At 53.3% G+C, this 22,747-nt stretch overlaps 1 protein-coding gene across 3 annotated transcripts; it reads right to left on the bottom strand.

The window, feature by feature from the left end:
- Positions 1–79: 79 nt before the first annotated feature.
- Positions 80–22,243, bottom strand: P2RX7 (purinergic receptor P2X 7). 3 transcript variants are annotated; one of them, XM_087828664.1, is made up of 15 exons: positions 18,554–18,681; positions 15,430–15,598; positions 14,252–14,320; positions 13,526–13,598; positions 12,203–12,299; positions 12,041–12,116; positions 11,596–11,678; positions 9,641–9,727; positions 8,885–9,014; positions 8,246–8,382; positions 7,004–7,094; positions 6,086–6,151; positions 5,851–6,000; positions 4,197–4,298; positions 80–2,321 (listed from the first exon to the last, which is right to left on the bottom strand). In XM_087828664.1, exons 1-15 carry the CDS (start codon positions 18,679–18,681, stop codon positions 1,824–1,826), a joined length of 1,956 nt encoding a protein of 651 aa, XP_087684790.1. In that variant the 3' UTR covers positions 80–1,823. The 3 variants fall into 3 exon arrangements, with proteins under 3 accessions (XP_087684790.1, XP_016058544.2, XP_087684789.1); XM_016203058.2 differs by lacking the exons at positions 11,596–11,678; positions 12,041–12,116; positions 18,554–18,681 and adding an exon at positions 22,059–22,243 and having other exon boundaries at positions 9,641–9,721; XM_087828663.1 differs by lacking the exons at positions 11,596–11,678; positions 12,041–12,116 and having other exon boundaries at positions 9,641–9,721.
- Positions 22,244–22,747: the final 504 nt, after the last annotated feature.

Genomic DNA, 22,747 nt, shown 5'->3' with positions numbered 1-22,747 from the left:
TAATTAATTATTCTTTTTAATATGCCTTGACCAAAAGTTTGCAGGTTTGATTCCCGGTCAAGGAACACTTCAATAATCATAAATTATACAGTATTTTTTTAATTATCAAAAAGGTTAAGACATCGACATTGCCAAGCTTGAATTAGGAAGTGTCTAAAAACACGGGTCCCTGTAAGGAGAGAAATGCAAGCCCATTACCGATTCTACATGAAATCAGCCCGTGTTGCAGGAAAGCGCAGCTGATGATGAAAGGGTGAGTGCCATGCAGTTACCCTAACAGGAGAGTGGACCGACGTACAAGAAAACAGATCCTACAAGAAGTGCGATTCTCCTCGGCGTGCCCTTGGCAGTGACATTATTTTATGCAGGAGGCTGAAACTGAGAGTTCAGACATGACGCATGTGTCAGACATGGTACACACGGCTGACATCACAGACCACCCTCTCACTTAAAGCGTCTGTGGGGAAGGTGAAGGAAACAGTGAGTGGATCCAATGACTATCTGTGACCCCCAAATTCCAACTCTATCTGGGGTCTCTCCACAAGGTGACAGAAACTCACCAGGAATCAGGCACCAAAAAAATAAAAAATAAAGGTATAAAGACTCAGAGGTCGTCAGAATGGAAATCTGTAGCTGATAACAGAATGCTGGAGTAAGAATTTCCATTCTGAAGTAGTCCTAGATAATCCACTTTTACAAAAATATCTTGGAAAGGTAGCAAAAACGGCAGTTCCGGCCGGCCCAATGAACTTGATTCCTGAGTTGAAAGCCAGATAAAATCCTGGATCGCAAAAAGAAGGGTTTCGCTCATCTCATTTTAATACAGTAGAAAGCTGCTGGGTGTTGTTTTTTTTAAAAAGTATCAAAATGGTAAATCTCGGAATATGTATAAAAAACCTGATAGGTCCTTCATGAGTCACAGTGTTGAAGATCGGTCTCTATTTACTCTTTAAACAGTTGTTCAGAAATCGCCGATGCTAGCGCCAGAACCACAGGAAGCAAGTCCCACAGGAGGGCCCTGGAACCCGCGCTGTCCCCCTTCGTGTTCTCAGGGGCAGACCGGCCATGGCGAGGGCCCTGGGTGGAGGCCGCGTGCTGAGCGGCACCCAGACTGCACCCGCTTTAACCGGCCGCGCAGGGCAGGGTGTTAGAAGCAGAAAGGCGGCCTTTTCCTGTTTTTAGCAGCCGTGCTCACCTCCTGTCGTCCAGATGCGACCCAGCTGCAATGTGCTGGGCAGCTGGGCCGCCCTCGGAGTGGATGGATCCCAGGGCCGCGCTGGTGAGCTACCTGATTTGGAAACTGGAAACCCAAGGGGCTTGTTCACAGCTGGGCTTTTATCCTAGTCTGACCCCGTACCGAGCGGCTTCGTATTCATGTGGCTCTTGATGCATCCACTCGAAACTTTGCATACGTCTCAGTGTGTCCTGCCAGTGTCTCTGTGGGTAGTCGGCTGGGTAAAGGGGCGACTGAGGTACACAGGCTGAAGGCCTAGGGTCACACAGCTGCCTGGGGACGGGACTGAGACAGACGTCTGAATCTCCTGAGTCTTGGTCCATGCCCAGGGACCCCGGCTTGCTTGTTTGCTCGCCCGGTTCTCTCTGCTCTCCGACACACACAGAGCTGCGGCCGAGGAAAGCACGTTTCTGTTTGTCTGAAAATCTGGCCACAGATCTTTTTTTTTTTAATCACCTAAGGATATTTTTTTCCCATTGCTTTTCAGAGAGAATGGATGGGAGAGAGAGACAGAGACAGAGAGATAGACAGAGAGAGAAACATCGATGTGAGAGAGACACGTGGATGGGTTGTGCTCGGCCCTGGCCGGTCAGTAGGGACTCCTGAAGCCCCTGTACTGGCCGTCACTCTTGGGGAACTCCATCCGGATCCTCCAGCGACAGCAGCTGGGCAGGACGGCAAAGTCAGCCAGGTCCTGGGAGCCGAAGCGCCAGGCCGCGTAGCACCTGTAGGCGCAGTGCCGCAGCCGGCTGCTGGCGGAATCCGCATCCAGCACCAGCAGGGGCTCCTGGTAGAGCAGGAGGAACTTCAGGACTCGCCTGGACAGGACGAGCTTCCTGAAGGGCTCCGAGGTGGTGATGCAGGCGCCCGGCTTCTTCCGGCAGCACAGCTCCTCCAGGCACCGCTGGCTCTCGGGGAGCTGGGAAGGGAGGCAGTTTCCACACTGGCACCAGCTCGGGCTGCTGCTGGGCCGAGGCGGCTCCTCCTTGCTCAGCAGCTGGACCTCCTCCGCTTGTCCGGGAGCAGGGGGTGGGTCTTGGAGGGACAGGGGCAGCCTGGACAAGTCTGTGAAGTCCATCAAGGGTCTCTGAAAAAGTCGGGTTTCCAAACCCATCAGCAACGACCGCCCCCAGAGTTCTAGGTTCTTTCATTTTATTATTAACTTAGAGGCTTACACTTAATATCGCATCAATACCAGAAGTTAAACGTATGCATCAGGACTGCGACAGTCTTTTACGAGCATTGCCTCACTCGAGCCTCCAAAGGATCTCAGGGGACATGGGTCCTTATCTCCATCGTAGAGATTTAGAAAGTGAAATTCAGGATAGTCAGGCCTCGGGGCAGGTATGACGTCTCCAAAGAGGACGTCGCCTCTTGCCCTGACCACCCAATCAAGGGGTTCCCCCCTCCCAGTTCATTCTCTTATTGCATCATGAGATTCCAAGTTCTTCTCAGAACTTACTGCCACCTGGAATGATTTTTTTAAATCCTCTCCCGAGGATACTTTTTCCATTGAGAGAGAGGGGGAAGCATTGATGTGAGAGGGACACATCGCCTGGTTGCCTCCCGAGCTCGCCCCGACCAGGGCCGGGATCAACAGAGGCACGTGCCCTTGGCCAGAACAGAACCCGGGGCCCCTCAGTCCACCGGGCGACGCTCTACCCACGGAGCCAAACCGGCCGGGGCTGGAATGATCTTTTTAATTGACATGTTTACTGATGATTCTTCTGCATGAAAGCAGGGGCCCTGTCTGCTTTGTTTATTGTCACATCCCCAACGCCTAGGACGGTGCCTGGCACAGCGTCGTCAGTCAGTGCTTAGCTCCACTCCCTCCTTTCCCACCAGGCTCCCTCTCCTGGCAAATCCATTTATGCTCCAAGAGAAGTTGCCGTAATCGCCATTGTTTATAAAGGCCTATTCTTTGGGACGTAAGAAAAAGAAAGTCTGAATCCAATACCTTAAAAGGGAATAGTTCTCGTACTTGGTTTCAGACTCAGCCTCCAGACCTGCGAGGCGATCCGTCTCTGCTGCTTTCAGCTACTTGGTTTGTGGTAATTCACTGCGGCAGCCAGAGAATACTAGTATGTTAGAGAAGTGTCTGGTGGTAACGACTGAAGCCGAAGGTGTGCCTGCTGAAGGTGGGACTCAGCAGTCTCACCTTTAGGTGCCGTATGTTCACCACAGCAGCATCACTGGCATGGGCCCGGAACGGAAACTACTCACATGTCCATCACAATAGAAAGGATAAATAAACTCTATGTTTATAAAACAGAAATGATAGCCCTGGCCGGTGTGGCTCAGTTGGTTGGCGCTGTCCTGTGCACCGAGAGGTTGCTGGTTCGATTCCCGGTCAGGGCACATGCCCAGGTTGCAGGCTCCATCCCCAGCAGGGGGCATGCAGGAGGCAGCCCATCAATGATTCTCCCACTGATGTTTCTCTCTCTCCCTCTCCCTTCCTCTCTAATATCAATAAAAAAACACTTAAAAAATAATAAAATAAAATAGAAATTATACAACAATGAGGACGAACTATTGCTATATGCAATGTCATGGATGATTCTCACAGAAACAATGTTGCGTAAAGGAAGCCAGATGCTCAAGAGAGTATACACTGAAGGGTTCGAATTTTATAAAATTCCGGAAGAGGTAACCACCTGAAACTAATATAATATTAAATGCCAACTGTAATTGAAAATTAAATGTATATTTTTTAAATTATAGGAGAGGTAAAATTAACCTTTGGATGTAAGACGATGACTTTTAAGGGAGGGCAGTGACTGGGTAGAGACATCAATGGGACTTCAGCTAGTGATACTCACTTTTTTCATCTGGGTACTGGTTACATTTGTTTATTTTGTTAAAATTCATCAGGTATGATTTGTACAAATTTCTAGATGTGTTTATATTTAATAGTAAGTTTTCTTTTTTTTAAAAAAAGAAAAGACTAAACATTTTAACTTACTGGGACTTCTTGGCCTTTGACATCCTGCAGACTCCTCCCAAGTAGCTGCTCGTTCACCATCCTAATGTGGAATTCATCCACAAAGGACACATATTTTAATGTCTAGGGAAAGAAGGTTAAAAAATTTACGTCTTGTTTTGTATAGGATTATTAAGAATCGTGTAACTGAACATACCTAAAGGCAAATATTATTCCCATTTGCCAAATGGCAGAGTGTTAAACAAGTTAACCAAAAACTCTTGCTAACCAAGAATGAATGACCTCCGAGCCTGAAGGCGAATCCGCACTGAAATTCCACGCACCTTAATCTGTGGACCCAGAGTATCCACAATTTACTGCCTAACGTTCATAGGCCCCCAAGCGCTGTGTAAAATTTCTTTGTTGCGTTCCCTCAATTTAAGTTACCCTAGATTGACTATCTCCAGAAAATTATACTATTGCCACTTAAATTATTTATATTTCCATTAAGTTTCATCCCATCCAGGGCCGTGAAATGGGGATTATTTTTAGTTGCAAAGATGAACTTTTATTTCAAATTGTATACCCATGTACAATGGACAGTGAATCAGACATTCAGCTGCCGGGGAAGGGCTGTGATGTCCTCAGATGAGGGGAAGACAAACCCTCTTTGTTGTTTTTAAGTACCGGAGATTTCTCATCCACTGGGGGACATCGTGGAGTCAAGTGTAGAGGACCTCTTAGTAAAGTCCAAATTAAACAACCTAAACAATACAGATGAGCTAAAGTCCCCTTTGACTAGTCCCCCATCCCAGGCTTCTTTCCAGGTCAGGGCATACACCTGGGCTGGGGCTCGGGCCCCAGTGCGGGGCCAGCAGGTGGCAGCCGACCAATGACTCTCATCATTGATGTTTCTCTCTCTCTCTCCCTCTCCCTTCCTCTCTCTGAGATCAATAACGATATATGTTTTTAAACATGCCTTGAACATTTGCCAGTGCTTGTAACACAGTGGTTCTGAGCATAGGCCCTGAAACCAGCCTGCCTACGTTGGCATTTCAGCTCTACCGCCTCCTAGCGGTGCGACTGGGCAAACGATTTCACCCTCCTGAGCCTCAGTGTCCTCATCTGTAGAAGGGGGCGATAGTATCACCTATCTATCGGTTTGTTGCGGAGACTCCGTGAGTTAATTTCTATATAAAGCACCTCCGAGTGCTATGTAAACGTTTGCTATTATTTTTATCTACCGCGTTCTTTTAAACGGGCGCCCGGCACTCCTCGCTGTGCATTTAGCATAGTTTAACCCGCTCTTTGCCCACCGGACCTTTGGGTGGAAGCTTTCCTTAGTGGCCTGTGCTGCGGTGCACACCCGCACACGCGTGCTGTGAGTGTCTCTCTAGGGCAGGTGTGGAGAAGCGGCGACGCCAGGCTGCCCGGGCTGCGCAGCATGTCCCACTTACATGTCATTAGACCCTGCGGAATTGTCCTCAGCAGTCATTACGCGATTTTTTTTTTTTTGAAAAATTTGTTTTTGGCTGTTCCCATTTAATAAGTCTGACATGGGGTCGAGTCCAGAGTCTTGTCCACTCTGGGACCACACCTGTGATGCGGGCCTTACTTTTGCACGTTTCTCAGCGACCTATTGGACCCCTCCCCCCCGGGTGTTTCGGGGTCTGTGGGCCCGGGGGGGGGGGCTCACCCGCTTTGGCTCCACGACGGACTCACACTTCTTCCTGTAGTAATACTCGTTGACCGCGCAGCAGCCGCAGCACTTGCAATAGGGGTAGACGCGGGACCGGCAGCAGCCGCTCGAGTAGGTGGAGATGAGAAGGTCAATGAGCACCGTGGCCTGCGGGGGGCGCGGGCGGGAGCCGGTCAGCGCGGCCGCTTGGGCCGGAGCTCCCGCCTGAGCACCGCGGGCCCGGCGGCCTTACCAAGCCGAAGTAGGAGAGGGTCGAGCCGATGTACACGATCAGCATGATGACGTCGAACTTTCCCCCCTGCAAACAGACGGGGGGCGGGGTCACGCGGCTGACGGCCCGGGCCCCGCGCCTTTGCTCGGGCGCCTCCTCGCCGGCTCCAGCAGGGGGCGCAGTCAGCCGCGGGGACTGATCACTGCGGCCGCCGCGATCCACCGCCGCCCACGGGGCAGCGGCGACGGGAAACGGGGCTCTCCCGCGTCCTGGGGGTCTGCCTCCCGAGATGTGCTCGGAAACGCGGGCACGGAGGGTGATGCCACAACCGAGCAGGGCAGATGTGAGAGACGGAGGGAGGCAGGCCCTTGAGGAGGGTGTTTGAGCATCTGGATCCAGCCATGCCTGAAGCCCGCCGTGGCCCCCGGAACTTTGTTATGTGAACTAAGATATATATATATATTTATATAAGTTTATATATTTATATATTTATATATTACATAATATATATTATATATAATATATAACCTATGTTACGTATGTATTTTATATATATATAATATTATATATTTTTTAAAGAAGGCTTTTCTTCCTAAGCCAATCTGAGTTGGATTCTGTTACTTACCAACTACCTTATTTTGCAGAGGGATTTCTTTCTCCCTGTGTTTTTAAGCAGAAAACTTTTAAAGTGGAATATTATGTGTTGTTCCCCCCCCCCCCCATGTCCCTCTCGTATTCATCAGGCGACTGTTCAGGGACAGGACCCCGAGGACACACCTCCCCCCCCCCCCCGCTCTTACCCCACGCACGTGAGATGCACAGTGCCCCCGAATGACTGTCCCCAAAACATCCACCCCTTGGGGCGCTACAGCAAGGACTGAGGACGCGGTGGGGTCGCAGGGCCGCAGGTGCCCGCGGCTGGGGGCACAAGAGACTTACGGTGCCAAAAACCAGGATGTCAAAGCGGATCCCAAAGGCCTTTATCAGAGTCCGCTTCTCAACATTGTTTTCTCTGTAGTACTTGGCGTATCTGCGGGAGGAAAAGGGCCCGTGTGTCCAAAGCTCGATCTGAAAGCGCTGGGAGTTTTATGCAAAGACGAGTCGGGCTCCGCCGCGGTCCGCGGGGGGCGCGGGATCCGAACCCGCGGGCCCGTCCCTCCCACAGCCGGGGCCCAAGCGCGACCTCCCCACCCCACTGACCGCATCCCCACGCAGTCGGCCACGATGCTCACGGCCTTGACCCGCTCGGGGCCAGGCACCAGCCAACCAGAGACCACCCCTGGGCCCAGAGCCCCCCTGCCCCCCAGGACAAAGGGGTGCGCCCTGCCTCTCCCACGCGCGGACCCGAGGCAGGCCCTGGGCTGCGCGGCCCCTCGCTGCTACCTCCCGCCTCCCCACCCAACCTGGTGCTCCCCCCGGTGGCCGAGTGTGGCATAGCACGTCCCCTCCCTTTTGGAAACGTACTAAAAGCCTTTCCACGGCGTTCAAGGCCTTTTGTAAATTAAATCCCAGGCGCAAATCCCAATCACCCCCCACCCCCCATGCGTCTCTCACGTGTGCCACCGTCAGGATGCTAAGGAAACAGCCTGCGAGGGCTGTCGGGGGCCCAAGGACCCCATCCTCTCTCCTTGCTGATGGCCACAAGCCTAGTCAGTGGAGCAGCAGGGAAAGATCAAAGCGTTGCCTAAGTTTGGCGCTGGTTTCAGGGCCCTGGATGAAACTCCACTGGAGTCGCCCGTCTTTTTAAATTGTAGCCATTCGGGTGTGTGCGTAGTTGCATCTCGTTGTGGTTTGAATTTGCGTTTCCCTGATGTTTAGTGATGCCGGCTTGTTGGAGTGCTTTATTTACTTATACTTTTGTCTTATGTATTATACTTATAATAATTCTTATATTCATGTCCTACTAGATGTTCTTAGCAAAAGGACTTACGATGGAGCCTGAGCTAGTGTAGGAGGCCCACCACGGCCCACCCCAAACACAAAGAAACGCAAGATAAAATCATTTTCAACTCATGTTGGCACATGACTGAGCTCAAGACAAAGAAGGGTGTTTTCCAGGTGCTAGAGCTTAGCGGTGACTGGGGCTGAAGCCATGTGACCATGTGAAGCCGGAGCACCAGGACCAGGTCCGTATCTGGCAGGGCCCTGGGGAGCCAAGAGTCTGACCTCAAGCGCCGTTACCTGAAGTTGTAGCCGGGGTACACGGACCCATTGCTCATCTTGTCATCAAGGCGACGGAAGCTGTACTTTGGTCGGCAGCTGTGGAACCAACGGTCCAGGTTGCAGTTCCAGTAGATCTCGATGCCCATGATTCCTCCCTGAGGAAGACAACCAAAGGCCACCTCTCAGTCCCTGCTGGGCACGGATGCAGCCACCAGACATCTCCCTGCCTAGCCGCGATCACTGAAAGGAAAGGTTCTCTTTTTGTAGGAAAAAATGCTGCTTAAAAGAACAACAAATTGATGTTTCTGTCGCTCTCCCTTCCTCCCTCCCTCATCTCTCTTTCCTCTCTCCCTTCCATGTTCTCTCTGTCAAATCAATCAATCAATCAATCAATCAATCAATCAATCAATAAGTGTGTTGTTTTAAGCCACCGAGTTTGTGGTGATTTGTTGCAGCAGCCTCAGGGAACTAATGTGCCAAGTATCTCACTCGTAAGACTGTTGTGGGGTGAGGCGAGGGAACGCAGTGAAATCCTTGGCATCGTGGACGTATGTACTAAATGCTCAATAAACGGAACCATGTTATTAAGACCCCGTGGCTCAGCCTCTTGGCCGTTCGACATCTCCCCCCTCTCCCCGCCACACACGCACGACCAACCTGAACGGCCACTTCCGAAAAGTTATCTCCTGTTTCTTGGAAGATATCTCCTAGTCGGAAAATAGGACACTGTGGATTCTCAGTCTTGTGAAAGGTGCAGGTGATGTTTAAACCTGGCAAGATGTTCCTTCTGCACATGGTGAAAAGAAAACATATCACTGCTGAAAACTCGGATCCATGTCTCGCACAGGACTGAGTCAGAGTGGTGACCGGGCCCAACGAGGGCCCGCAGTGCTCCCGCCGCCTGGTAATTCACAGCCTCGGGTGGTCCCTGCCACACGGTAGCGGGGTTGGCCTGTGTGACCAATGGCATGTGGCAGAGTGATGGTGTGTCGGTTCCAAGGTTAGGTTATAAAAGGCTGCGACTTTTTTCTTGGTTGCTGTCTTACTCGCTTGCTCTCTGTCTCTCTTGGATCATTTGCTCTGGGGGAAGCCAGCCGCCGCATCCTGAGGACACGCAGGCAGACCCAGGGACATGTCCACATGGGGAGGTACAGAGCCCCCCTGCCAGCCACCACACAGTGAGCTGGGAAGATGATTCTCCAGCCCGTCAAGGCTGGAGGTGACTCCAGCCCCATTGATGGCTCCGCTGAAACCAGAGAGGCCCTAAGACAGAACCACCCAGCCAAGTCACTCCCAGATTCCTGGTCCACGGAAACTGTGGGAGATAAATGTTTGTTGTTTTAAGCTCCTAACTCGGGGTAATTTGTTACGCAGCAGGAGATAATAATACAGCTGGACATCCTGGGCACTTACGTGGTGTACTTGTGGCCGGGGAAGTCGATGTTATTCTTAATGAGCACAGTGAAGTTCTCGGCGCTGTTCAAGAGTGCAGGCCTGAGAGTGAGGGGGGCGGGGAGAGAGAAAGAGACGTGCAAAGTGGGGATCAGTGACTGCAGGGACCAAGGGAGGCAGTGGGCCAGTGGGGCCAGCAGCTTCCAGTTTCTTGCTTGGGTCATTGCAGTGAGTGAAGAGAAATGCAATCTAGTTGGCAAAACCTTAAAGTCTCCAGCTTCTCCAGTAAGGGTTTCTCCCTTCTTATTGGGAGAAGAGACCCCAAGGTGGTTCTCACACTCTTATATAATTATACGTTTAGGTATGTGCAGTGGTGTCTGGTAAATGTTCACCAACCAGCTCTCCAGTGGGAAAAAAGAAGCCCTGATATGTAGTGCTTACTGATTACTGTGGTGTAAATACTCCCAGTGGGACATCGTTGAACTCGGAGTTGGGAAGGGATGAGCACAATTGGCTCAGAGGCGCTGCAAGCCAGCTTCGTGACAGCCCACCTGTATCTTTCCCAGCAGGCTTGGTGTTCCTGCAGGGCCGGGACAATCATTTCCTTATCTTGACCTTGGATCGGCTGCCTCCTGCACGCCCCTACTGGGGATCGAGGCCGCAGCAGGGGCATGTGCCCTGACGGGGAATCGGGGAATCGAATCACTATCTCCTGGATCACAGGTCGGTGCTCAACCTCTGAGCCACGCTGGCCGGGCTCGGCACACATATCTTATCTCTCTCATTAGATTGCAAGAGCCTTCGGACCTGCTCCATATCTGGGTCTTTTTGTATTTTACATAAAATTTAGCATAGCCTCTTGTGTCAAGTGACACATGAAATAAATTTCTAACACCTGCTACATGGTCACAGGTGTGTTGAAGGAATGAATGATTACACGAGTCATCTAGTCATTCCTTCATATAACATATGAGGAAATGCACAATATTTATCCGATAATTAGCTCGTGGCAGAGCCAGGATTAAAACCCAGAGACAGCCAAGAGGCCCCTTGCCTTGAACTAGGAATGACCTGAGCCCGAGCATAGGCTAAGGTCCCGGCGCAGTTCCTTCTTTGATAATGAAACTTCCTTGACCTAGAAATGAACCTGGGTGGTGCCGTTAACTGATCGAGAGTCAGACAGGGTCAGACCGGCTGACACTGCCTAGTACTTCCCACTCTGCCATCGGGAGTCTTTGCCTGGGTCTCCTAGAAAGTTAGTTTGTGGGAGTTTTTGCCCCGTAGATTCTGACGGTGTGACTCTGAGTCACATTTGTCCGATGCAGTGCTGTCCAGGATCGTCCAGCACCTCCTAGGCAACTTTGACTAATTACATTTAAATTAAGTAAAATCCGGTGGCTCCATTGTAGTAGCCACATTTCAAGTGCTCAATAGCCTCATGTCGCCAGTGGCCCCCATGTCGGACAGCGCAGCAGGAAAGAGGAAATTTCCATCATTGTAGAAAGTCTCATTGGACACTGCTAGTCTAGAACCACCAGACTTCTAGGGGCAGGTTTGTGTGTGTGTGTGTGTGTGTGTGTGTTATTGAGCATTTACTATATGCCAGGCACTGGGCTCACTTTGCATAAGTATCAGCTCATTTAATTATTTTAAAAAAAAAATACGTTTTTATTGATTTCAGAGAGAGAAAGGGAGAGGGAGAGAGAGAGAGAGAAATATCAATGATGAGAGAGGCATTGATCGGCTGCCTCCTGCACACCCCCTGCTGGGGATCAAGCCCGAAACCCGGGCCTGTGTCCTGCCCGGGAATCAAACCGTGACCTCCGGGTTCATAGATCGATGCTCAACCGCTGAGCCATGCCAGCTGGGCACCTCATTTAAATCTCGCAACAGCCCAGGGAGGCAGGTGCAATTATTATCCTCAGCATACAGGGGAGGCAATCGAAGTTCAGAGAGGTTAAGCCACTTGTCCAAGGTCACACAGCAAAGAAGGGTTAGAGGCAGGATTTGAAACCGGGTCTGTCTGTTCACTGCTGAAATGCATCAGTCCCTGTGGCTTCTGAGGTTTAAATCAAGTTCTGCCCCTGCGCCTGACCTTGTGTGTTAAAGAGAAGAGTCACTACAGGGACCACCAAATCTGTCACTGTGATCATTTAAGAAAACTTCCCTTCCCTCCTCCCTTCCATTTCTTTTCCTTCCTTTCCCCTTCCTTCCTTTTTCTTTCTTCTCTCCCTGTCACCTACCCATCCTTAAGCATGCAGGTTGGACAGTGACAGGTCACTGCTGGAGCACCGGAGGTGGGGTCTGGAGATGCCCTGGAACGTGCTGGCACAGAAAGGGGCAGGGGCACCCCAGGGCGCTCAGAGCAGTAGCTATTCACCAGTCAGTACAAAATCATTTCAATATCTTAACTAGCATGACCCTCCCAGAGACCTCCAGTGTGCCTGGCATGGGGTCCCCAAGCCAGCAGGACCCAGGATTTTGTGGGACCCTAGCCCTGAGAAGAGAGGCTAGATCAGCGCCTGGCAAGGCCTCGCCCACTCACTGCTGAGGACCACGTGTCTATCCCACCCTGCCACTCACCGGGGGGCCTCCTCCGTGGCCTCCGTGGGACACCAGGCGGAGACTTCACAGGTCTTCTGGTTCCCTTTATACACTACACACCTTCCGGTCTGGATTCCTGCGGGGTCGGGAGGCAGAAGCACACGCGTGAAGGAACCGGGGGGGAACTCTCCGCCCGGGCGAGAGACTGTGATCTCAGCCCAGGCGGTTCCGGGGTCCACGAAACCCCAGCTGAGCCACGAGCTTATTAAAGAGGCGTCAGAGAGAACACGGGCCGATCGTGGATGCTGTTGGCTCTTTGGGATTCTTTGCAAGAAAAGGTGCCCGAGAGGGGAGCTGGACAGGGGGCATCCTCGTGCCGGGGATAATCGGACCAGAACTTGGCCCCCAGTTGGGCACCCGGGTCCCTCGAAGAGTGTACAGCATGTGCCAGGGATGCGCAGCGCCACGGAATAAACGTGGCACATCTTCCTGGAGCATCGGGTCAGTTAAAGATTCCCAAGGGCAGCCCAGCTGATGTGGCTCAGCAGTTGGGCATCGACCTGGGATCCAGGAGATCGCGGTTCGATTCCTGGTCAGGCCCAGGCCTGGGTTGTGGGCTCCATCCCCAGCAGGGGGCGTGCGGGAGGCAGCCAATCAATGACTCTCATCATTGATGTTTCTCTCTCTCTCTCTCTCCCTCTCCCTCCCTCTGAAACCAATAAAGGCATATTTTTAAAAATTAAAAAAAATTTAAATTAAAAAAATATATGTTCCCAAGGGCAAAGTTAAATAGCAAGTACTGTAAAAACGGTCTCTATACCAACTCAAATGCATGTGTTTTCTGGAGTAAGAGGAAACATTCAAATGCCCTTTGGTGTGTGTGTTTCATAACCACTGACAGGCCTCCTTTCTTTTTTAAAAAATTCCTTTATATGATCACTTTTTATTGCCATGTGCCCTTTAGGTAAAAGCAGGAGACGTGGACATTCTGCAGGTTAATACGGGCATGGCCCCAGGTGCCCTGGGGGTACAAGTTCGAGCTCCTCAGCCTTTGGGGAAATTCAAGACAGAAAGTTCAGAACACGCGGGTGCTGTTTCTGTCCGTCGGAACCCTGGAGGTGCTAATTCTGCAGGGTTTTCGGGAGCGCTCCTCACTGGGGCATTAGTCACATTCACGTCAGCAGCTGGCCCCCCGGGGACAGAGCCAAGGCACAAGGCAGACACGGGCTCGCCCACAGCCTGCTGAGGGTGGAAGAAGGCAGCTGAGGGCCAGGGTCACAGGTCTCACCGTTAGGGCACTGCGAATGTCACTAGGATGCCAGACGGCCCACCCCGGGAGTCCCAAAATCAAACAGAATTTACCTTTGCTCTGCGGGTCCATCCAGCCCTTCTTACAACCCCGGTCAGAGGAACAGAGTGTCCTGCGGGTGGGATACTGCAGGGAGAAGGGCGGGGTAGCGAGGGGTCAGTATCGTGTGTCCCTAAGATGTGGAAAAGCGGGCGTCTATGTCCACACAAACGCTGTGCACAGATGGGCACGGGAGCGCTATTCACAACAGGCAAAAAGTGGAAACAGCCCAAATATTCAATCAGTGAAAGAAAGGACCAATAAAAGGCAGTCCACTCATGCGGTGGGATATTATTCAGCCGTGAAAAGGGGCGAAGTGCTGACTCATGCCACCACAGGGGCAAACCTTGAAAACGCTGCAGTAAGTGAAAGAAGTAAAAGACCACACAGCGCAGGGCTCCGTTCACTGAACTCTCCAGAACAGGCACATCTACGGAGACAGAAGGCAGACCAGCGGTCGCCGGGGCTGGGGGAGTGGGCAGAGGGGACTGACGGCTGATGGGAATGGAGCTTCTTGCAGGGGGATGAAAATGTTCTGAAATTAGATGGTGGTGATGGTTTCTGAACCTTCTCCCACCCAGTCCAGACCACCCACACCCCACAAAAGAGGCCCAGTAAGCGCTGGCGAGCTCGGAGACACCCCGGGTCTCAGTTTCCACATTCACGCGCCCTTGCCCTGACCCGTGCCTCCTCCTGGACTCTTACCACCAGTCCGGCTGCTCTGGGCCCCCCCCCCTTACCTCGGGACACAGCCCCTGCACCTGGTTCTCCGTCTTGAGAAAGTTCGTCATCACAAAGAAGGAGTTGCCCTGCGGAGAACGGGAGAGAAGTCCCAATGCAAAGCCTTTGAGGCTGGAACCACTTAATTACCCAGCTCCCTAAGTGCCTGGGGGCGAACCTCTCCACTCCCCTAAACTTCAGTCTGGAGATTGGGGTCTGGGAGCCGACTTGGGACGGCAGGGAGGCTTCATATTGAAGCTGGATGAGCTGCCCCGCTGAGCCCAGAGCGAGCAGAGGCCCAGGGAAACTGAGCAGCACTCATTTTCTGTTCCAGCCTCCCAGCAAAATCCCCTTCAATGGAAACGCGGGAGACCTGGGGAGGGAAAAGTGGGGGTGTGGGCTTCCTGGGAGTGCTGCTCCGGTTACCTGGGACTTTGATGAAAGGGCAATAGGGCACCCCGCCCCCTGGGAACTGGCTGGAGCCTTTAGTGGCCCACTATTAGAAGCAAGCAGATAGCAGTTTGGGTTTTATGGTTTGGCAAAGCTCCCCAGCTCCCCAGAGGCTGCAAATGTGCCCTTTTGTCCCTCCCACCCCCCATCTGTTCTCGAGTCCATGCGTCGACTTCTCTTTTTCACGATTCTAATTTCATTTTCTCTTCTTGCAAAGCTAGGCCATGCACGCCCTTTCTCTGTGATCCCCGCTCATCCTTTGTCATCTAAGATCCTTCCTGTGTGCAAAAAACCGCACCCACGAGTGTTTTCCTGGAGCCGTTTCTGTTTCTCAAAGCGCCACACAAACAATACGGCAGGGCCGGTCCCCTCTGGGCGGAAACTTCTTTGCCCTTGTGAATCTAGGCAGACCTTGCAGGCTGCGTGGCCCAGCTTCTAAAAAGCCGTGTGCAAGGCGGGGCGTGGGTGCGTCCAGTCGAGTTTTCAACGCACCGGGACACTCAGCTATTTTGAGAAACCCTGCAGGACCTGATAAAGCAAAGCATCATCTCCTCTGAGCTGCTGGATCTGCCCCAGTTCTGCAATTTTTAGGTTTTCTCAGCTGGGATTTTTCACAGGGCTTTTTAAACGGGGCCAGTGTCTTTCTGGAGTAAGGCTCGAGGTTCCAGGGTTGGGGGGCGGGGGGGCGGCGAGGGTTCTGGCGACAGTGAGCGGGGACAAGTCCTGGGAGGGCGTGACCAGCACTCACCTGCACGGGGAAGGTGTAATCGGCCGTGTCCAGGACGCTGTGCACCACCTTTTTCAGGCCGCTCCCCAGGGTCTCCTCTCTCACCTCCGCTACGCCCTTCACCTTGGTGTGCACGGAGCTGATGACATCTTCCTTCCGCTGGTACAGCTTGTCGCTCACCAGAGCAAAGCTGCGGGGCAGGCACAGAAGAGCATCAGGGGGTTTCACCGACGGGGACACGGTGCCATGGTTTTGGATGGAGGCCGCGCCTCCCTTCCAATCCTGGCCTCGCTGGGTAACTTCGGGCGGGCGGCCTGCCTTCCCTGCGCCTCATTTTCCTCGTGTGCAAGACGGGGCTGTTGTGAGAGGGAGGCACGTACGCGAACTCCACAGTATTGCCTCTGGCACACAGTGAGCGCTCGCCACTTACACTGAAACTATTGTCCCAGGGCCAACCTCAAACAGAGGCCGCTACAGAGCCTAGCTTACGGGACAGCTTCTCAGACACCAGAGTCCACTCCTGCGTCGGTCCCCAGCTTTGTTCTGGGGCTCCGTAACCCATCAGTCCCTGAGGGGGTGTCCAGCAGCTCAGCCACCTGTTTCCCAGAGGGGCACCCGGTTTATAAATAACACTGATAAGGGGCGCCACCCTTTACTGAGCATTTAGCATGTGCCAAGTGCTCTGCACGCGGGGTCTCCTTCCATCCTCATAACAATAGGGGAGGGTTACTGTGACCATCACCCTCCGGGCTCAGAGAGGCGAAGGAACTTGCCCAGGGTCACACAGGCAGGCAGTGGCGGAGCCGGGGCCCTTGGCTGGCCGACGGGACAGCCCAGAGCCCCGCCTCTTGCCCGCGGGCTATCTGCGCATCCCCGGTGCGGCTCGGCCTCTGGTTTCCTGCCTTGCGGGCAGTTCATTAGCTGTTCATCCCTTATTTGGAACATGAATCTAAGTCATTATGGTGAGGGGACTAGAATGGAGAGTGGAATTGATCATTCAAACTGGTAGATTTATTCCCCCGCTCACGTTTCCCCCGACTCCCATTGCCGGCGGCGTCACACGGAGTATTTATGCTAAATGCTTTCTGTAGTCATTCAGCGGGTGTTTGGTCCCTTCCCTGTGCCCAGACCCTAATATCTGAATGACACGGGGACGTCTAAGCCAATGGCTGCCCTCTGGCGGCTGACCTTGGAAACCAAGACCGTGGGTCACGACCTGGCCCCAGGTGTCCTCAATGCAGGTCACCTGGGGCGCTTTGGGAATTGCAGCCCCAGGCCCGGGTACCTGTACCTCTTTTAAAGTGCCCCGGCCGATTCTAATGCACAGCCGGGGTTGCCAGCACCCCTGGGGGACCCATGAAAAGACAACCCGTAGTTGCCAACATGGCATCCACCTAAAGGAGCGCGTTGCCTCGGGCCCAGCAATTCCGTTCTCAGGGGTGTGCCCCGGGGACACCCTCACGCGTGTGCCGAGAACTGGAGGTGCCCTGAAAGTCCTTGAGCAGTGAATGGGGAAATGAATTGTTGGATTCGCACAGTGGGATGCCCCAGGGCAGCGAGAACGATGGCCCTCTGCGCGGGTCAGTCTGGAAGTAGCGTAACTTTGAGCAAACGAGGCGGCCACACTGCGATGCGAGGTCTAAAGACACCCCCGCAACGCCATCTACTCCAATACCCCTCGACACGTATTCGCAGCAGCACCCGTCACGGTCGCTCAAGGGTGGCGACGACCCACAGGCTCCTCAGCGGGCCGACGGAAAAGCCAAACGCGGCCTGTCGGTCATCACTCAGCCGCAGACGGGGCGACGTCCTGGACGGCGCTGGGCCGCGGGGCCTCGGAAACCGCGCAGAGCGAAGGAGGCCAGGCGCGGGGCATCGCGGGCAGTGGATCCCGTGGATGTGAAAGATCCAGAATGGGGGATCCATAGAGACAGGGAGTAGGTCGATGGTCGCCAGGGCTGGGGGTGGGGAGAAACGGGAATCAGCTGCCTACGGGGCACAGGGTTTCTTTAAGAGATAAAAATGTTTTGGAACTAGACAGACGTGGTGGGTCCACAACGTCTTGCACGAGAAACGCCACCGAGTCGTTCACTTTAAAATGCTTGGTTTTATGGTATAGGAATTCCACCTCAAAAAAAAAAAAGAAAGGAAACTACTTTTTATAGACATGGACATATGCTGGAGAAATATAAAAACAACCCTAGGATGGCAAGCCCCCAATTCAGGATGATATTTATAAGGGGGCAGGAAAGCGAACAGGATAAAGGCTGGGTCTGCAGGGAGCTACAACGGGATTAGTAATGTTTTGTTTCTCAAGTTGGGCGGTGGGAGACGGGTGTGTATTATACCATTCTCGGTACATTTTAGTATTTCTATAACATCAATTTTAAAAGAAAGCCCATCAAGAAAGACGTTGGGGCAAGAGATCCAAGCCCTGAGACCCCGTGAGCACGTCCCAGACGGAGCTAGTCCCGGTGACCCCGCCGACGGGCCGCTAACACGGCTCAGCGACGCGTCTCAGCCCCGCGTCAGCGCGCCCGCGGCCCTGTCGCATAGCGCGGCCTTTCCCCGGAATAACCTGGGCTCCGTGGGCCCACCGCTTGGGAAGCTCGCTTCTGGTCTCTCATATCCGTCCCAGAACGGACGGCGGGCTCCAGATCAGCCTCAGCGGAATCCGGCCCTCAGGGAAACCCGAAGACCTGTCTTTGTATAAACACGAACACACGGTGTGAAGAATTCAAATGCTTCCGAGCCACATCAGAGGGAAGGAGTGCGCAGTACCCTGCCCTATGGAAAGAACACTGAGGACGGTCCCCTCTCAGGGGCCGCGGGTGTGGTCCCTGAGTGATGGGACCTGGCTTCCTGCTCCCCGTGACCTCCTGGCTCTAGGAGGCTACAGTTCTGAGCACCCTCAAGCCTGCAGAGCATGGATCTCCGGGGCGGGAAGGGGCTGGGGCTTCACCAGGCCGCGTGGGGTGGGTAGGTCGAGGTGATGGCGGGAGGAGAGCTGAAGAGACGGGAAGGTGGGGGGGCTCACAGGAGAGAAGCCTGGCTGAAAAGGCTGGGGCAACGGAGGGGAGAAGGGGGGGTGGAAAGCGAGGTTAGCCCTTGGAGCCCTCAGGCTGGCACACTACCCCTGACTCACCAGATGTAGACGAGAGTCCCCACCATAAAGAGGTTCTTCAGAGTCCCGATCCACGGGCTCTGAATGCGGACGACTCTGGCGACTTTGACAGACTGGCATATCTGGGGACACTGGCCCCAGGCTGGCATGGTGAGAGGCCTCAGAGCGCCCCGGCAGGAAGTGCCTCTCAGCCAAGCCTGGCTCTCTCCCTCCCTCAGGCGGCGTCTGGGCCCCCGAGCAAAGGTTACTCTAAAGCGGCCCGAGAGCGAACAGTTTCCCAGCTGGCTAACCACCACCTAACCCCGGGCGACTGGCCCGCCCCTCAGACTGGGCTCCGGGCCTTCCTGGCCTCGGAAATGTTGGGCCTGCAGACTGCTTCTTGCGGGGAAAACCCCAAGAGAAGAATCAGACAGCGCCCATCCCTGGCCCACTCGCCTGGGGGGGGAGGTCAGCAAACGGCCAAGGGCAGCAAGAGACGACCTGAGAAGAAAGTGGCGGAGAGCCTGCACCCCCAAAGCAACTGAAATACCGACTGTATCAGTTACCTGCTGCTGCTGTAACAAAATACCACGAACCTAGTGGCTTAAAACAACACAAACGTATTTTGTGTTGCTTAAGGTTCTAGGGGTCCTATTGCTAAAATCAAGGCAATAGCAGGGCGGGTTCCTTCTGGAGGCTCCACGAGAGACTCTGTTCCTCACTTCTTCCAGCTTCTGGGAGCCGCGGGGCACTCCCGGGCTCGCGGCCTTGTCCCGCCAGCCCCTGCTCCCGTTGTCACGTCTCCTTTCTCTACCTTTGACCTTCCTGCCTCTCTCGCTTTTTCTTAAAAATCTTTTTTTATTTTGCCTCCTGCATGCCGCCTCCTGGGGACCGAGCCCACAACCCAAGCGTGTGCCCTGACCGGGAATCGAACCGTGACCTTCTGGTTCATAGGCTGACGATCAACCACTGAGCCACGCCAACCAGGCTGCCTCTCTCTTTCAAGGACTCTCGTGATTCCATGGGAGCCACTGAGATAATCAAGGCTGACCTCTCCAGCTCACGACCTTGAACTTCATCACATCTGCAGAGTTCTACCGTATAAGTTAACACATCCAGGTTCCTGATCTTGGGGGTCGGGGGGGCAGCTGGTCTCCCCATGGGAGGCTCAGTTTATTCTCATGAGCGCTGTGCTTCATTGCCTCTCCACCCGCCTTCCCCATGTTGCCAGGCACATGCTCGCACAAGCATCTTCTCACACCTAAGGCACATTTTCTACGTTAAGGAAAGCTTGCGGATGTTACCGTTTCATAGCTAAAACCACAAAAGGCTGGACCGTTGCACCAGCAAAGCGAGAGTGCACGTGCTCCCTTGATGAAGGCTTGACGAACAAGAGTGTGGCTGTGTGGGCTTGGCTGAGAGGGTCCAGGCCTAGACGCCGTGTTGGGGACACAGAGCCCGAGGAATCAGGGCTGCTATTTTGAACAAGAGGAGAAATAAGCCCTGGCAGGTTTGGCTCAGTGATTAGAGCGTCAGCCTGAGGACTGAAGGGTCCCGGGTTCGATTCTGGCCAAGGACAGGTACCTGGGTTGCAGGCCCGATCCCGGGCCCTGGTCGGAGTGTGTGTGGGAGGCAACCAGTCAATGTGTCTCTCTCACATCGATGTTTCGGTCTCTCTCCCCCCCTTCCACTCTCTCTGAAAAAGAAATGGAAAAAATATCCTCGGGTGAAGATTTTTTAAAAAGTCCGTCTCGGCCAGATTGCCTTGGCTGGAGCCTTACCGTGTGCACAAGGCGTGGCCCACACGCCTCCCCCTCCCAGGGAGCCGCCAGAGCCCGCTTCCCTCCGGCTCTGGAACAGCATGTTGTCTGTCCGGTTTTGGAAAGTGAAAGGGAGGCGAACCTCAAAGAGGCGGCTTATTTCAGGGGACACGTTGGATGGAAGATGCGTATTTAGATCCACAGCTGGGGCAGCGAAATGCTCACTGCGGGAAGCGCGCGGGGGCAGAGGCTGGGTGTCCCCCACCTGGGTGTCCCGCCCGCCGACTCCGGGCACCGGGCACCGAATCCGTGCGCAGTTTTCATGGTGCTCCCTCCCCGTGCCCCAGGGGACGTGTATAACTGACGTTAAGGGAATTAAATGCATGGAAAGGAAGATTCCACCATAGGCAAGAAACGTAGTTGTCACTGCAAGATGTTCCCATAACAATCTGCTCTTCTATGTACAATAATCTGTGTTTAAGAGAATACCAGGAAGTTACATCATCTGCTACACGGAATTGCCACATGTGACCTACGCAGGAGCATTTACTAACTGTGCTTTTTACTGTCCTGTGCTATCTAAGTAATGTGTCTTGTTTTAGAATTCTAGCACATGTGTTTATTATTAAATATTTGTTGCGTAGTGAACATATGAATCAAATCGTGGGAAAACAGCAAATCAGCAATAAACCAGCGCCCACTTGCCAACCCTTAGAGAGTTGTCAAGATCAACTGAATTAATTCATGTAATGAACTTAGAATATCCCAAGTAAGCGTTAAGCTTTTATTTTGTTACCAAACCATCGTGATCCTTTGTTTCTCTACTTTTGAAAGGGCCGTCACGGGACCTATTTCTGACGGCTTATTGGGATATAATTTGCATCGTGTACGTACGATTCACCCGCTGAAAGCGTACAAGTTATCGCGGTTTTTCATCACCTTCACCACAGTTTTATAATATTTTCATCACCTCAAAAAGAAATCCCACGCCCCTTAGTTATCACTCCCAATCCTCCTACCCCCCGAAGCTCCAGGCACCCACTGATCTGTTTTCTGTCTCTATAAATTTGCCTGCTCGGGACATTTCATGTACATGGAACCATACAGTGCGTGGTCCTTTGTGTCTGGCTCCCTCCACAGGGCATCGCGCCTTCAAGGCCCCCCCATGTAGGAGCGTGCGTCAGTACTCCACTCCTTTTCATGGCTGAGTAATATTCCTTTGTGTGGATGGACTGCTTTGTGGTGGACATTTGGGTCGTTTCCCACTTTGGGGCTATTCTGGATAATGCTGTTATGAACATCTGTGTACAGGTTTTTGCATGAACATGTTTCCAATTTTCTTGGGTATAAAAAGAAAAGAGCAAGGAGAGCCACCCTGACCCTGGAGAAGACCTAGCGTTCCATCTGCAAGTCTGGTCCTATTCCTGCCCCTAAGCAGTCCTGACTCAGGTAGCTGCCAGCATCCTCACTAGGTGCGCCCAGATTCCTGGCCTTCCCCCTGGGAACCTAGGGCGTTGCCCTGTGTTTTCCTGCCATTCCCGGCAGGCCTGGCATGGAACCCAGAGCGTCACGCTCCCCTCCCGTGCCTCTCTGTAGCCGCCGGGCACTGCTTCCTCCTGCCAGCTGCTTCCTTGACAGCCCCCCTTCCCCGCCAGCTCGCTGTGAGACCCACAGCTCAGATTTTAAAACCACATGGAACTCAGGATGTGCACCAGAACCTGCACCTTGGGGTTTCCTGCGCCGGCAACCACCGCAGAGATCTGGGGTCACCCCCATCCCCCACTTACCTAACGTAAGAAAAGACAATCATGTGCAAGATCCACTTAATGGTGCCATAGTTCGTGCTCTGGATTCGGAGCACTTTGTCTGTCTCGTACTGGAAGATGTCATCCCAGAGGGCTGGCATGGTGAGAGGTGACTCTCGGCCGTTGCCCCGTGGCTGGCCCAGGGTTCGCCCAGGGCTGAGCCTTCCCAGACAGGCCATGCAGTGAGAGGAAATGAACCAGCCTGGTCTTTTACGAAGAGCTTTAAGTTTGAGCTCCTCCAATGCTGGAAGAGCGAGGGCGGGCCCTGGCAGCTGCCCAGATGTGGCTGGAGAGAAACAAGGGAAGTCAAGTCCGACAGGCCGGCCTGGCAGCTGACCCCGCCCCAGCCGGCCTCCCCCAGAGGCCTGCACAATGCGGGTGTTCAGAGGAGGGCGTTTTTTGGAATTCTGCCTCTGCCCCTTTTCGCTTTCACTTTTTTTGACTCATTTCATTTGGGGCAAAGGGGTGGCCCTTCAAATGTCAGGAAGCCCAGTGTTCCCATTGTGCCTTAGGAGAGGGCCCGGATCTTTCCATTGCCTCAGTCCTCACTCAGCAACTGATGGGTTCGTTTTCTACAGCCCTTTATTCAGCCCCAGATGTGTAGGAACTCTGGGTGAATGGAGGTCTCCCCCCGCCACTTCCTCACAACACTCTAGTCTGTAGATGGCAGG

Source organism: Miniopterus natalensis, chromosome 20, assembly GCF_054644295.1.
Source record: "Miniopterus natalensis isolate mMinNat1 chromosome 20, mMinNat1.hap1, whole genome shotgun sequence".
NCBI classification, from domain to species: Eukaryota; Metazoa; Chordata; class Mammalia; order Chiroptera; family Miniopteridae; genus Miniopterus; species Miniopterus natalensis.
This window is presented reverse-complemented; position numbering and strand designations above follow the sequence as displayed.